The sequence below is a fragment of the Chinchilla lanigera genome, unplaced genomic scaffold (genome assembly GCF_000276665.1).
Source record: "Chinchilla lanigera isolate Chin_1 unplaced genomic scaffold, ChiLan1.0 scaffold00046, whole genome shotgun sequence".
In the NCBI taxonomy this organism is placed as follows: Eukaryota; Metazoa; Chordata; class Mammalia; order Rodentia; family Chinchillidae; genus Chinchilla; species Chinchilla lanigera.
Window position 1 is genome coordinate 17,896,681 of NW_004955447.1, and position 14,021 is coordinate 17,910,701.

The following is a 14,021-nucleotide window of genomic DNA, read 5'->3' on the forward strand; positions in this document are numbered from 1 at the left end:
TGTAGGGGAGGAAGACGTGCAGGTATAGTGCTCTAGTGTGGACCGTGTAGGTGACAGTGGATCACTGTGTAGGGGAGGAAGACGTGCAGGGTAACTCCACCTCCGTGCCCACCACACTCAGTCAAGGGGAAGTCGGAGACAAACCTGAGTGTATCAGATGGTGCACGCCCTTGTGAGGAAAACACACCTATTACTGATGGCATTTCAACCCACCTAGATATGCATGTGTCCATGAAGACAGGCATTTATTGTTACTAAGCAGACATGTGCCTTTCTTATTAAATGTGGGCTTCTTGTGTTATTTTGATGTTATGATAAAAATACAAAAATGAAGGAAGTTCTGTTACTTGTATACATTAACTATCTTATATATTTTCTAGATGAGCCAAAACCATTCTTTTTCACTCAGTGAGCCCAGGCAAGCCACAAAGTTGGACATCATGTTTTAGAGTGTCCCCCATGCTGGGTTTGGCTGACTCCTTATTCCTGGTGCTGTTCAATTTATTTCTGTATCCTCTTTTGCTCATAGACTAAAAGAAACTTCAAGGTCTTGAGAACTTGATTGAGGAATTAGTCTGTGGAATAAATAAATCACCTGGCATGCTCCCTAGAGGTATAGAGTTCTAGGCCACATGTCTTAGTTACTTTTCTTTTGTTGCTGAGACGAAATAGTTAAAAGAAGAAAGATTAATTTAGATTGCAGCTGGTAGCGTTTCAGTCCATAGTTGGGTGGCTCCAAGGCAGCGTGTCTTGGCAGGGGCGTCACAGAGAACAAGTTCCTGGCAAGCAGAGGACGGCAAAAGCAAGCGAGAGGGAGGAGACAAGCCTCTCTGTGTCCTTATATTGTATCGAGGCTTCTGAGATTAGGGCGGTGCCGAACCACTCAGCGGACCCTTAACGCTAGCATCACACCGTGAATCAGTCACACACTCTAGATCCAGCCGCCTCCGAAAAGCTCCCACCTATGACCGCATGAGGCTTTGGGGGACATCTAGACACAGCACATCTAGTAACACCACATCACCAGAGAGTCTGGCTTTACGGGCTCAAGAGGGAGGCCAGGAATCAGGAATCTGCATGTTTAATGCCCCAGTTGTTTCTGATTTAGGTACTGAACCCAATTTTGAGAAGCAGACCAGAGAACGCAATTTTTGAAACACAGTTAAGTGTCTTTAAATCTTGATTTTAATGGCAGTTGGCATTTCACAGGAAATGCCAGAAAAGCAAACCGTAGGTCACTAAGGCTTTTAAAAAATAAAGTTGGAAGTACTCCTTTTGAAATTACTAAAAAGGGCCTAAGTTAATGTCTCAGTTAATATCTTCTGGAATGTAGCTGTCTGTAGAGAACTTTGGGCTGGGGGTAGAGCTCAGTGGCATAAGTGCCTGCCTGGCAAGCGCAAGGTCCTGAGTTCAATTCCCAGTAACAAAAAAAGAAAGAAAAAAAAAAAAGGAAAAAATGTAGAGAATTTTGCACATGGATGTTAGTTAGTCTTTCTGTAGTGAGTGAAGTAGCCAAACTTAGCTTTAAAGGTACTAAAAGCAAAATAACCTCCCCAAATTAAATAACTGCATGCATCTTTACAGCATTGGCCTCAAAATTTACAGATGCACTCTCATTAATTATTTAGAGTACTTCTTGATTCAGGAGTTTTACTTCTGAGCCTGAAGCCATTTTAGGGTGATCAGACTAAGTAATTGTAAACATTCTAAGAGAGCTATCCTTTCACTCTAGAAATATGCCACGCTGCTTCAACAGTTTCACCATTTACATAATGTACTTTATAACACCAAAGACTCCTCAGTTTGTGTTCCCCTAATTTCAAAAAAAGTGTTTGCATTCACGTCATAGATGACTAGGGCTTTTAGGGTCTTCTAATGTTTCCCAAAACTGCAAATCGAGCTCCATTTACTCTGTGTCTCACTAAGTGATTATAGAAGAGAGTGATGCAGCACAGGGAACAGTGTCAGAGCTTTGAGAGGAAAAAATGGATTTCAGAAAAAGAAGAGTGGAGGTCCAGGCTTGGTATCACACACTGCAGTCCCAGCACTTGGGAGGCTGAGGCAGGGGGATCCCCAAGAGTTCAAGGCCAGCCTGAACTATATAGTGAGACTTTGTCTCAAAAAGAAAAATGGACTTTGACCTTCTGGAGAGCCACTTATACTGGGGGAAATCAATGAAAGTGAACATTTAATTCCTAGGTAATAACTTGTATTTCTTGTTCAGGCCTCTGGACCTTGTTGGCCTGAAGTCAAATGGGATGGGTACCTAAGCAGTAGTGCATTTTAAAATGCTTTTTATTATGAAAAATGTCTAGCACATGTAAAGGTAAGAAGAGTATAAGAAACTCTAGCAACTAGCAATATTTTGCCAGTCTCATTTTGTCTCTCCATCCACCCTTGTTTTTGCTTAAAGTTTTGCAAAAGTACTTGACTTTCCTGATCGTCTCAAAGTTGTTTTTTATACTCAGTTTCCTCTAACCAGGCTCCAAACAAGACTCATACGTGGAATTTGGGGTATGCCCTTTGTTTTTTAAAGTCTTATTTATTTATTTATTTATTTATTTACTTACTTACTTATTTACTTATTTATTTATGTATTTATTTGAGACAGGGTCTCACTGTGTAGTTTAGGCTGTCCTTGAATTCACTATGTAGCCCAGGCTGGCATCTTAACTCATGGTGATCCTCCTGCCTCAGCCTCCTGATTGCTGGGATTACAGGCATGCACCACCATACCTGGCTGGTTTTTAAAATTTTGTAACGCTCCTCTTCCCTCATCTAACTGCTGATTTGTTACATAAATTGGATTATTTGTCTTGTTCAAGTGACAAACATTCTGGATTTGTCTTTTGCTTCCTCTTAGTGTATTTCTTTCTTTATTCTGTATTTGCTATTTCCTGACTTTATGAGATTTAGATTGAATTTTGGGGCAAGAAAAATTTCTGCTTCCTAGGACACATTCACCCCATTTTTGTAGGGGCAAACCCATCAGCGGGTTTAGGTTGTGTTAATCTAATCCTGCTAGTATAAAGTTAGTCTTTATCGCCTTTGAGTGAAGGGCTTTAGCAACCACTGATGTTCATTCCTTAATCTACATATTTTATTAGTACCTATAAAATATTGTTTGTTCGTTGTTTTAAAAAAGTTTCTTCTGTCAGACGTAGAATTCCCCCTGCATACATTAACTAGACTCCTAGGGAACAGCTTCCCCTCATGCACTGTTCGGTAACCCTGGAAAACAGTGCACACAAGAAAGATAGCATACATTCTTTTTCATCCCCTTTACTTGCCAAGTTTCAGAAAAACAATCTCCAGTAATGATAGGAGAGGTTTTGTGTTATTATGAATTCAGAATTGTTATATATTTGGCATTTCATTAAAGCCGTGTTTTAAATTGGCGTAGCGGCTCATGCCTGTAATCTCAGCACGCAGGAGGCGAGGCAGAAGGCGTGCCTTGAGTTCAAGGCCAGCTGGGACTACATGTGAGACCCTGTCCCCAAAAGACAAAAAAGAGGCATGTTTTAAAGATTGATGCTAGAGATGGAATTGATGCACAAGCCTTCTGAGCTGGCATTTTCTGAAAATACGGGCTCCAGCCAGCCGTGTCAGGCTCCCCTGGGGCCAGTGGGTAATATGTAAATTCCTGGTCCCTGCGAGGTTGGAGCCTTTGGGAACAGAGCCCTGGAATCTGCATTTCTGACACATTTATCTTGCAGTGTGGGGAACTGAACCTGGGGCCTTTATACTCAGCTACGTAGAGTTGCTAAATCACTAAACTGCCCAGTCTGGGATCTAATCTGTGGTCATCATGCCTTAACCTCCAAGAGTGCTGGGATTACAGGCATGTGGCACCACACCCAGCTACTGTAGGGATTTCTCAGATGACTGTGGTAAGGACAGCCTTACGATGCAGCCTAATCAGAGACGGAATAAATGACAGGGGGGCTGCACACTGAGCAGTTATTCCAAAACAAGCTCAGCGGTCAACCACCAGCGATTCAGAGAAGGCAAGGTCCATAGCTCTTGCAAAGCGTGGCCCAGCAGCAAAGAATGCTACTATGCAGGGCAGGATACTTCGCAGCACTGGACGGTAATCGAGACAGTCTGGGTTCTGGCTCCCTATTGCTCTTAGAATGCCTGGAACCTGTAACCACAGCAGATCCTGTACAGCGTGGTTCTGCATGGCAGTGAGCTCATTTCCCCTGTGGATCGCAAGGACATAGCACTGCCTGCATTGACGGCCTCACATCCCGCACAACCACGGTCTTCCAGGCCCCAGAGGCCCCCGCTGCATGACCTTGTCGTCTAATCAGGTAACACAGTTCCTCTTCTATCAGACGTGGAGTGCCATTCGTATTAGAAATATTAATTACCACTGCTGTCATCTACTCTGTTTTTGAATTGCTCATCTCTGCTAGGGAATAAACTTCCCATATCTTAATAAAGTCCCCTAATGCTTGACATTTTGAGCAAAACATTTGTTTCTATAAAAAGTAATGATCCATTTTTATAATTTCATTTGCCTTTAGTTATTGAATTTTAAATAGCATTGTTCAGTGCACTGACTCATGCGGGAAAAATGTAGATGCTTTAAAAATTGAAATTTGCAAAGCTCCTCGTCAACTGAATTTCTTACAGATCAGAGGAGGATGAACTACAGCTCTTAGCATTTTTCTGCTTGCATATTTGGGAAGAGGGAACGGAATCATGTTTGTGGGCATAGCTAAGGCTTCTGCGGATGAGTGCAGCTGCGCTGGCAGTGAAGCTCAGCTAGGCCAACGCCCAGCTCAGAGAAAGGGCACAGAACAGGGAAGATCAGGCAGTCTGGCAGGGCACCGCAGGGGCACTGTTATGCGCAGCCTGGTGAGATTCAAGTTGCTGCCAGGGCTTTGTTATTATTGCCTCCGGGTAGAAACCCAGCCGGGTTCCAGACTACTAGATTAGAGCGGGGACTGTGAACTCAAAACTGTTGGGGCCAGGCAGGCAGCAGAGTGAAGAGGCCGGGGCAGGAGGCTGTGGGGATTGAGGAGACGCGTGTTCACTGAGAGAAGCCATCCCCGCTCAGCTGCTCCTGGCCACTACCAGGCTCATGGACGCTGAATGGCTAACGCTTTTAATGACTCAAGAGAAGCTGATAATCCAAATTTCTGTGTGAACTCTCTAGATTCCAAATGTTGACATTAATTCCAGTGGATCTGAAAGGCAGTGATGGCTCAAGTCAGTATGTCTGTGGGCTGCTGTTTTTGAGTTTTCCACGTAGGGCCGTGGAACCTTAAGTTAATGCCACAGTGGAGTAGAGCAGGACTTACATTCTTCAGGTTCAAATCAAGATGCGAGATGAGGGAACATCACTGGAGTCTCTAGCTGGGTTTCTGATGCTGCCAGAGACTCAAACCACAGACCTCAGGGACCAGTGAGCCTCATGCTAGTAAGCGGCTAGGAGCCCGGCTTCGGTGGTTGTGAGCCGTTTGTCACGCAGCAGATTTGAACGAACGTGTATGGGTCAGTGCAGGGCCGTGACTCAAAGTCCACGCCTTACGGACTGTGAGTCTGTGGTGATATCCTCCTACAAGAAAGTGGGCAAACCACAGGGTTAGCCCGGCCCTCGACCCTTCAGGAGGAAAGAGGGCTGAGAACTTACAGGGCTCGCTGTATAAAGCTCTCCGCCTTGACTTGCTGGCAGAGAACGTAGTGGGCCTTTGGAGAGCGCCTGTGTGTTTCTGAAGCGTGATGGCGGTGTACGCTCTGTGAGGGCTGGATCTCGGTGTGGAGCGGTCTAATTAGAGAGCTGGAGAGCGTGGCGATATTACAACACACGGACGTGCTGATCCTTTCACGGTTAGCGAAGCGCATTTACAAAGTTAATCCCAACTCTGGGAAATTAAAAGGAGTTTAAAGAGAAATTTTATTCTTAAGGAAAATATGTTGAATAAAATTCTGGGAAGGCTATAGACGGTTGCAGGCATAGGGACCAGACGTCTTGTCCCGGCTGTGTCTGCAACCAGAGAGGGTTTTAATTATTTCATTTCTCTTGGCTTTAAATTGCTTGAATTAGATGAACCTGACTAATTTATTCAACTGTCTTAGTTTACATTAATTTTTTTTAAAAAAACTGGCTGTTTCTCTGTTATAGCTTATAGTTTCTGATTATCGGTCGGTTTGCCTCCTTTTTTTGGTGGTGGTGGTGGTGCTGGGAATCCAGTCCAGAGTCTGGGTATTCTCAGCAAGGGCTCTATCCCTAAACTATGCCCCCAGCTGGCCGTCTTGTTTTATTTCAAGGAGACATTAGATAGATTCCGCCTCTGCCTCACAGGTGATTCAGATGGACTTGTTACGTGTCTGTGTTGGTGTTTTTGTGTTGAGACCATCCTAAAAGCTGGTAGGATGATGTGGATCCATTAGCAAAAATATTTGTGTAAGTACTATGAACTTACTTATGGTTTTCTCTGTTCTGATATAATAAGAAACCATTATTGTTTATTAAAGTACAGTATTTAAAATTAATACCACAGAGCCGGGCGTGGTGGCACATGACTGTAATCCCAGCACTTGGGTGGCTGAGGCAGGAAGATCCTTGAGAGTTGAGATTTGATGGGCTACGAAGTGAGTTCAAGGCCAGTTTGAACTGCACAGTGAGACTCTGTCTCAAAAAGACAAAAAAATTAAAAATTAAAATTAATACTACAGTGAAATGTAACTATAATACATGGAGCATACTATGTAGCGTATAATAGATATACTGCAACCAAAATGGTTAAAATTAACAAGCGTGACAATACCAAGTCTTCAGAGACTGCGGAAAACTGGAGCTCTGACACTCTGCTAGTGGAGTGTTGGTATGATCACCTAGAATGCCAGTTGACACCATCTTCCAGAGCTGAACGAATGCATATTTATGGCCCAGGAGCTTATGCTAGGTGTCTGCGAAACAGAAAAGTATCCAAAGGATAAATAAAAGAATGCTCACTGTAGCATTTTTGGTAGTAGCCTCAAGCCAGAAACAATCTCAAATCCATCAGTGTTGGACGTGTGAGGAGATGGTGACTTTTCGTAAGTGGCGCACTGTGTACAGTGAAAACTAATGAGCTACCGTGGTTTCCCCTTGATGCTACGGATGGAAGCCATGTTCTTGTGGCAAGTGCAGTACAACCGAAGCACACACCCAGCCCGGAATGACTGCTTTTCTGAGGAGCACAGCTGAAACCCATGATATTGTGCCCTAAAAAGCCAGACACAAGGGCACATACTACATGATTTTATTTATATAAACCCTAGACAAAACTAAACTGTGGTGTCAAAAGTCACAATGGGTCCACCTGTAGGGAAAGAGGATAGTGAGCAGCACGTGAGAGAGATGAGAGGGGTGGGAGTTCCCGTAATGCTGGTAATGCTCTATGCCTTCGCCTGGCTGGTGATCATGCAGTACTTTTTCAAAGCTTCCATTTGAACCAGAACTCTATCAAAGATAGCACAGCCCATTTGTAATCACTTGAGTCAGTCAGCACTCTCGAGATGGCTGGATCCACTTACCTTGTTCGTACTGGTCTCGAAAGGCACAGCCGAAGAGTAGAGCATCTGAAGCCAGTTGGTTCCTCACTCCCCACCTTGGCCACTGGTACAATAGGAGATGATAACCAGCATTTACAGTGCTTCACAAGGTGCAAGTACCACAACTACCATAGGAGGATGCTACTCGTGCGGTCTGCCAGGGTACACCTTAGTCTCCCTCTCCAACTTTTTTTCTGAGAAGAAATAGAAGAGTGGAAACCTGACTTCCGACTTGGGGAAAAATCGTGAGAGAGCTAAGGCTAGTCTTACTATTTCAATGAGTCACACTGTTGATAGCTTCTAGAAAGATAGGATCAAGTGCTGTTCCTTGGTAGGGAGAAGTCTCATTCCAGGTCTACGGTGAGTCCTCACCCCCACCAGGTGCTGGTGATGGTGGGGCTGTTAAAGTAATGGAAATATAAGCTGGGAAGATACTCAGGTGATAAGCAATGGCTTCGCCTTTATTTTTAATTTTTTAGTGTGGTGCTAGGGAATGAACCCAGGGCCTTGTGCATGTAAGGCAAGTGCTCTACCACTGAGCCACATCCCCAGCCTGGTTTTCCCTTTATTGTAAACAGTGTTTGTGGACTTGGAAGATATGTAAGTATCCCCAAAGATGCCTGTTCTAAATCTGATCAGGTTATAAGCTACTCACCTTACTCTGGAATCTAGGCTCAGCATTCTTCCAGTCTTACCCACTGTCAATCATACCTTCATCCAGCAAATACTGAGTATCCACCACATGCCTCAGTTCCGAGGGACTGAGCAGTGAGCAAAGCGGTTATGCCCCTTATGGATCCTAAGTTCCTATCTACTGTACTGAGAAGATGGAGCCCATCTGGAGTTAATTTCTTCAACCTCATGGAAGAATTTTTCTTTTCCCCAAACTATCTAGGCATCTGCTGTGCCCCTTCTAGGAGGTTCATTGTTTACCTACCCTTCATCTTTGATGACAAACACTCTCAGGGTCCCCTACACTAATCATCTCAATATAAAGGAACAAATAAGTGGACAAACCCACTGATACTCATGCACTCCTCCAGCTTCTAAGATCTCTCCTTATTTATGTGCAAACCTCAAGGAAGTCTCATTTCTAGGGAAGCTCATTTGCTTCAATTTCCTGATAGGGACTTCCCCCATAAGCCCCGCCTCACCACACCCACCAGGGCCATCAGTCCTATAAAATGCAGACCCGGCCTCAAGAGAGAAAAACCAAGCAAATAAAATGGTAAGATGATTCAGATCGAGTGGGCCAGGTATTTCAGGTAAAATAATGAACTGCTAAGTACCCGAGAACCTCCTGTGTAGGGGCCTGGCACCGTGCTAGGGAATTTCAGGTATGTAAGGAAACATAAAATATCATCTTTGATAGAACTTTTACTGAAGAAGAGACTGGAAAGATGTCCTGTGGAAGGGAGCTTTGAGGAGTAAGTGGACTTCAGACAGCAAGAAGGGCTGGGAATAGGGGAGCCTGCAGGTCGGGAAGCAGAAAGCGAGTGACGTGCAGGACTTCAGAGCCGGAAGAAAGGGGCACAGGCAGGAAAGGGAGAGTAGGCAGAAAACCTGGCCGCAGATCCTTGTGAGCTGCTCAACTGTCTACTACCCAGCCTTCTTTCCCTCAAAGCCAAACACCATTACAGGCTCTCTCACCTCCTTTTCCCATGTGTAGCCCGTCCTAAGCACTCTGCCCAAACTGCCTTTCAGGGAACTGAAAGGATTCTTCAGTAGCGATGCCTTACATGGTTCTTGGCCATGTTATTTAAACTCTCCGAGCCTCAGCTTCCTCTCCTCAAAAATGGGGAAGTTAGCACCACTGCCCTCAGACAACCATGGAAAGGAGTAAGGGCATCTCAAGCCTTGCTCAGGAAATGACCATCGTTACCATTATTGTCCTGTACTTCTCAGCTGCACTTGGTACGCGTGACTGCTTGCTGCGTCTTCACTCGCTGGCTTGGGCGAGGCTGCATGCCATCCTGTCTTCTTTTCAACCACTCTGGGTGCTCTCCACTTTCACTGGTTTGTCGTATCCTACCTGATCAGTCCTTCCATGCTGGAGCTCCTCATGCTCCTCCTGTCTGATTGCACTGTACACCCCCACGCGGGGCGATTTCATCCATCATTCCATGTCCTTCATTACCTTCTTTTTCTGTTTGTTTTTTTTTCCGGTACTGTGGATCGAACTCACGACCTTGCGCTTGCCGGGCAGGCGCTGTGCCGCTGAGCTAAATCCCCAGCCCCTCCATTACCTTCTATACATTAAGTATGCTTAGATTTATTTCTCTGATGCAAACCTTTCTTCTGAGTCCCATATGTGTACAGTTAAGGGTTTAATCAAATATTTGGGTGTTTTGTAGTTGGCTCAAAGTCAACACTTCGGAACGAAGCTGGTGCCACTGCAGTCACCTACACCTGAGCCTCTTTCCATATTCCCTATCGGGGAAAAATGACTCTGTATTCCACTCAGAAACCTTGGACTTGTTCTTCTCCCTTATCACAGTCAACTACAAATTCGCTGGCTGCCACTAACAGCCAGTCTTCAATTTGTCTGCTTCCCTCTTTCCACCGCCACGTTCCTAAATCCAAGAGTGGCACTCTCTTGGATTTCTCACCGGCCTCACCGAGAGCGCTTCTGCTGTCCTCCTCCTTTCCCAGGGGTAGCCAACTAATCTGTTCTTTCAGTTAATCAAAATGTGTTACCAAGTACAAATCTAATCATGTTTCAGGCTAGTTTGAAAAATCCTTTGGTGGCCTTTCAGTTGAGTTTGCAAAATAAGCCAATTGTTCCAAAGGCTTAGGGAATCTTAACTACCCATAAATATAACCATAAGACATGATTTTAGATTGATTTGTAGATGTAGTCTCTCCACTAGAGGAGTCTACCGTGATGCTCACTCCCAAGTGTTACCTTGTGCTCGTAGCCCACAAGAACTGTGTAGACACTCATACACAATTCCAGTGAACACTGTTAGAAATGCAGCAATACACGGGCTAGCACTGCTTTGCTTTATCCTAGAATCATCGAGATTCTTGCACAGAGTATGTCTTTAACATGATTAAGGAAAAATGTTGTCGTAAAGCTCTGTACAAAATTCAGATAGCCACAGAAACCAGTTTGGTAATCAAACTCAAGTCTACAGCCAGCAAAATATTTTTTTTCTCACCAGACTGCCAATGTTTACTAGCATTTGCATACCAAATGAATTGCAATAGCCTATTTGGCAGCGATGAAAAAAGGAAAAGAATTAGTGTGCCAGGCGTAGTGCTTGAGACTGGAATGCGGTTTTTAAAAAATGTGTAAGACCAGGTTCTGTCCCACCAGGAGCTTCCAGACAACTTGGAAAGAGACAACTGACCAAATATTCAATATTCTGTTTACTAGCTCTTCCTATGGACAGTGATCTGATTCTTTACGTGTAACATGGGGAATAAGAAGAGATCTGCTTCTTCATTTATATCTGATGAGGGGTAGGTAACAGACATCAAATAACCCCATTAAAAAACCATGCAAAACAATAATAGCTCTCACTTACATAATGGTTAGTATGTGCTGGCATGTTCTTTGAGTTTTACGGAGAGTAATGAAGTCAGACTTTGAGAGGAACTCTGTCTTTATAGATAAGGAAACTAAAGCCTGGGAAGGCTAAGAAACTTGGAATTCAGGTGGCGTCACCCCAGGGTCTACTGTTCAACTACCCACTGGCGCCAGTCTGTGCCATGTGGAATAAACGTATGTACGGATGTGAGTGCCACAATGGGAAGATGGGTGGTGCTGTAAGAACATTAAGCAAAAGCCCCTCACTTGTCTCAGCGGACACCTAAAGCCCGAGTGGGGTGTAACTAAGCGAGGAAGAGACAGATGTGAAACCGGTGACAACAGAAGGAAGAAGTGGAAACTCACGGCCCCCCAGATGTGGAAGTGAGGTGGTGGACGGGAAGACAGCAGTGCTGTGTGTCGGGGGACAATCCAGCAAGGCCTAGCGGAGGAGGCAGACCTTGGGCGATCCTTCCGGAGGGCAGGACACAGGAACGTCATGAGTTCACACGTGGAGAATGAGCATCTCTCAGCCCCGTGTAGCAGATGCACAGTTTGAAATGGCCAAAGAAACAAGGACATTACTCGTTTGCGTTGCTGAAATTGCAGGGATTTCGATGTGGCAGCAAGTAGACAATGAATTAAGATCTCTTCCATTTTTCAGCTCCTTTTCCCTGTTTGGCTTCATTCTCGGAGTGGAAAGACAAAGTTCTAGATTTTCATCCACTCAGCTCAGCAAACTCAGGAAGCGGGTATTTCTTGAAAGTCCCAGGTCTGACTCTTACTGGCTCGGTGTGTGTTACACACTTTTGCTGAACCAGTCACTGTGGCTGGGCCATGCGGTCTTCTCACCAGCAGGCCTGGAACACATGCCTTCCCCTGGGCCAGGGGCCAAGCTGAGACACACCGAGGGCCTGAGAGGGGAGAGGGACAGTTCCGCACAGTAGGGTCTGGAGGCTGTACTGGAAGAAGGAAGTGATGGCTGGGCAGGCAAAAACAGAATGCCTCCGCAGGTGGTTAGCTGCAGCAGTGCTCCCCACACCCTCAGCCGAGTCCGGTTTACCTCCTCTAGGTCTAGGACGAGAACTGAGAATCTGTACCTTTAATGACCTCCCAGCAGATGCTAGCACTGCCGGTCCGTAGACCACACCTAGTGTAGAAGGGGCACGTGACCTGGTGTGACTGTGCCCCTCAAATTCATCTCGGCTCTTTGGTGCCAGCCTCATGCCCATCCTTCAGGTGCCTTTTTCCAGCCCTAATGCTCCCTGCCAGCGTACAGTATCTCTGTATGGTGAACACTGTTCCTTATAGTTCTCTGAGCAGCTTGTTGACATTTTCAAGATTTTTACCTGTCACATCTGAATGATGTTTCCTCACCGAGTGAAGCAAAGGTCATGAATATTCTTACACTCAAGTGTTCTCCAGTTGAGACCTGTGAACATCGACCCCGTGGAAGTGTAGACTGTATTTAATCATTCATGAGTCTGACAAACTCTGCTACGTTCAATTGATTTGTTGTATATGTAACTCACTGGCCAAGTTTCAGTCTGGTTGTTTGTCTGCATTGAACACTTGACAGCTAAGCTGTAGGCTGTTAACAGGCATGCAAAAGATCCCTTTAACCTCCTGCTACCGCACTCAGGAATCGGAAGCTGTTCGGTTTTCATTGTGTCAGTGGTGTTTTCAGCCCTGTGGATTTTGCAATCCATGTACCAGTGTTGGAAGAAATACTGAACTTTACCACTGTATAGACTTCCCATATACTTTAAGGCTTTGGATTAAGGCCTTTATAGAAACTTCTGCAAAACTGAGTTTGAAGGCTTGAGCTTGAGCTTTGAGGTTGCTGCTGACCTTGTTACGTGACATTTCTCAAATAAAGTCTTACGGGCCTCTGTGCCCTGCTTGTTTGTAGCTGGGTGTTTGGCCATCTTCTTCCACAGTGGTCCCCAACCTGTAGGTTAGCACCCCAGTGTCGTCTGTGACATTTGGTCCTTTAAGCTTTGTGTTACTGATCTGGGAAAGGAGGTCAGAGTGTCTATCACCTGACAGTCACTGCGGCAACTGAAGACGAATGGAAAGAACACCAGGACTGACAACATTAAAATATCAAGGTTGACAACTGTTATCACCAGGATCTATTTGGAGAGAGGATTTAGGTAGGACAGTGACATAATAGGAATGCTAATCCTTATATTCATTAAAAAATACAGTGCTGACGAAGCTGTCAGCAGTGTTTGTCTTACGCTTCCACCGCAGGTCCAGGGCAGCGATGGCGAGCCTGTTAGAGATGAGTCCCCAGCTGCAACCCCAAACCCACTTGCTTACTGCCAAGAGCCAACACTGCAATTAAACCTGAACACTGAGGTTTTAGTTTAGAAAACACAACACGCATGCCATGAGCGCACCACCGCTGTCCTGGAATTCCAGTCTTACACGTGTGTAACACTCATTTTCCCCGGTACTTTACCCTTGCTTGGATAAAAGCTGTCTTCAGTTACACTACTTTCTCTCCGAACTCCATTTGTCATGACATACACTGGCTTGAGAACGCACTAGGCATTTCAGGAGAACCTCTGCGCGGGAAGCACACCGAAGCGCCACCTGGGCCTGCAGGACTCACTCCCACCCTTGGAATGGTTCTCCGTCGGAGCGCTGCACAGACCGCCGCTTTGCATGTGCAACCCCGATCTTACACACCGCAAACGAGCTGCAGCCTAGGTAGCCCGCACCCCAAAACGCCAGAGGCCAGGGCCCCCGCGGACGCTGTTTTCTTCCGCGGGCAGAAGTTCTGTTCCGGCTCCTTCCGCTCCGGACAGGCGGTCGTGCTCGCCCGGAACCCGGACGCCTCCGGCTCCCCGCCACCGCCACACCTGCGGAGCGTCGGCGCCCGTCCGCACCCGATGCCTTTCCGCTCCCGGCACCCTCTGCCGGGCAGCCGGCC

General features: G+C 45.7%; 1 protein-coding gene across 1 annotated transcript; it reads left to right on the plus strand.

Moving 5' to 3' along the window:
• Positions 1 to 13,491: 13,491 nt before the first annotated feature.
• On the plus strand, positions 13,492 to 14,021 carry LOC106149498 (skin secretory protein xP2-like; the record flags this gene model as incomplete). The annotated part of the gene is given in 1 exon segment (XM_013518522.1): positions 13,492 to 14,021. A coding segment is annotated over 1 exon segment (308 nt), but the record flags the coding sequence as incomplete, so codon positions are not given.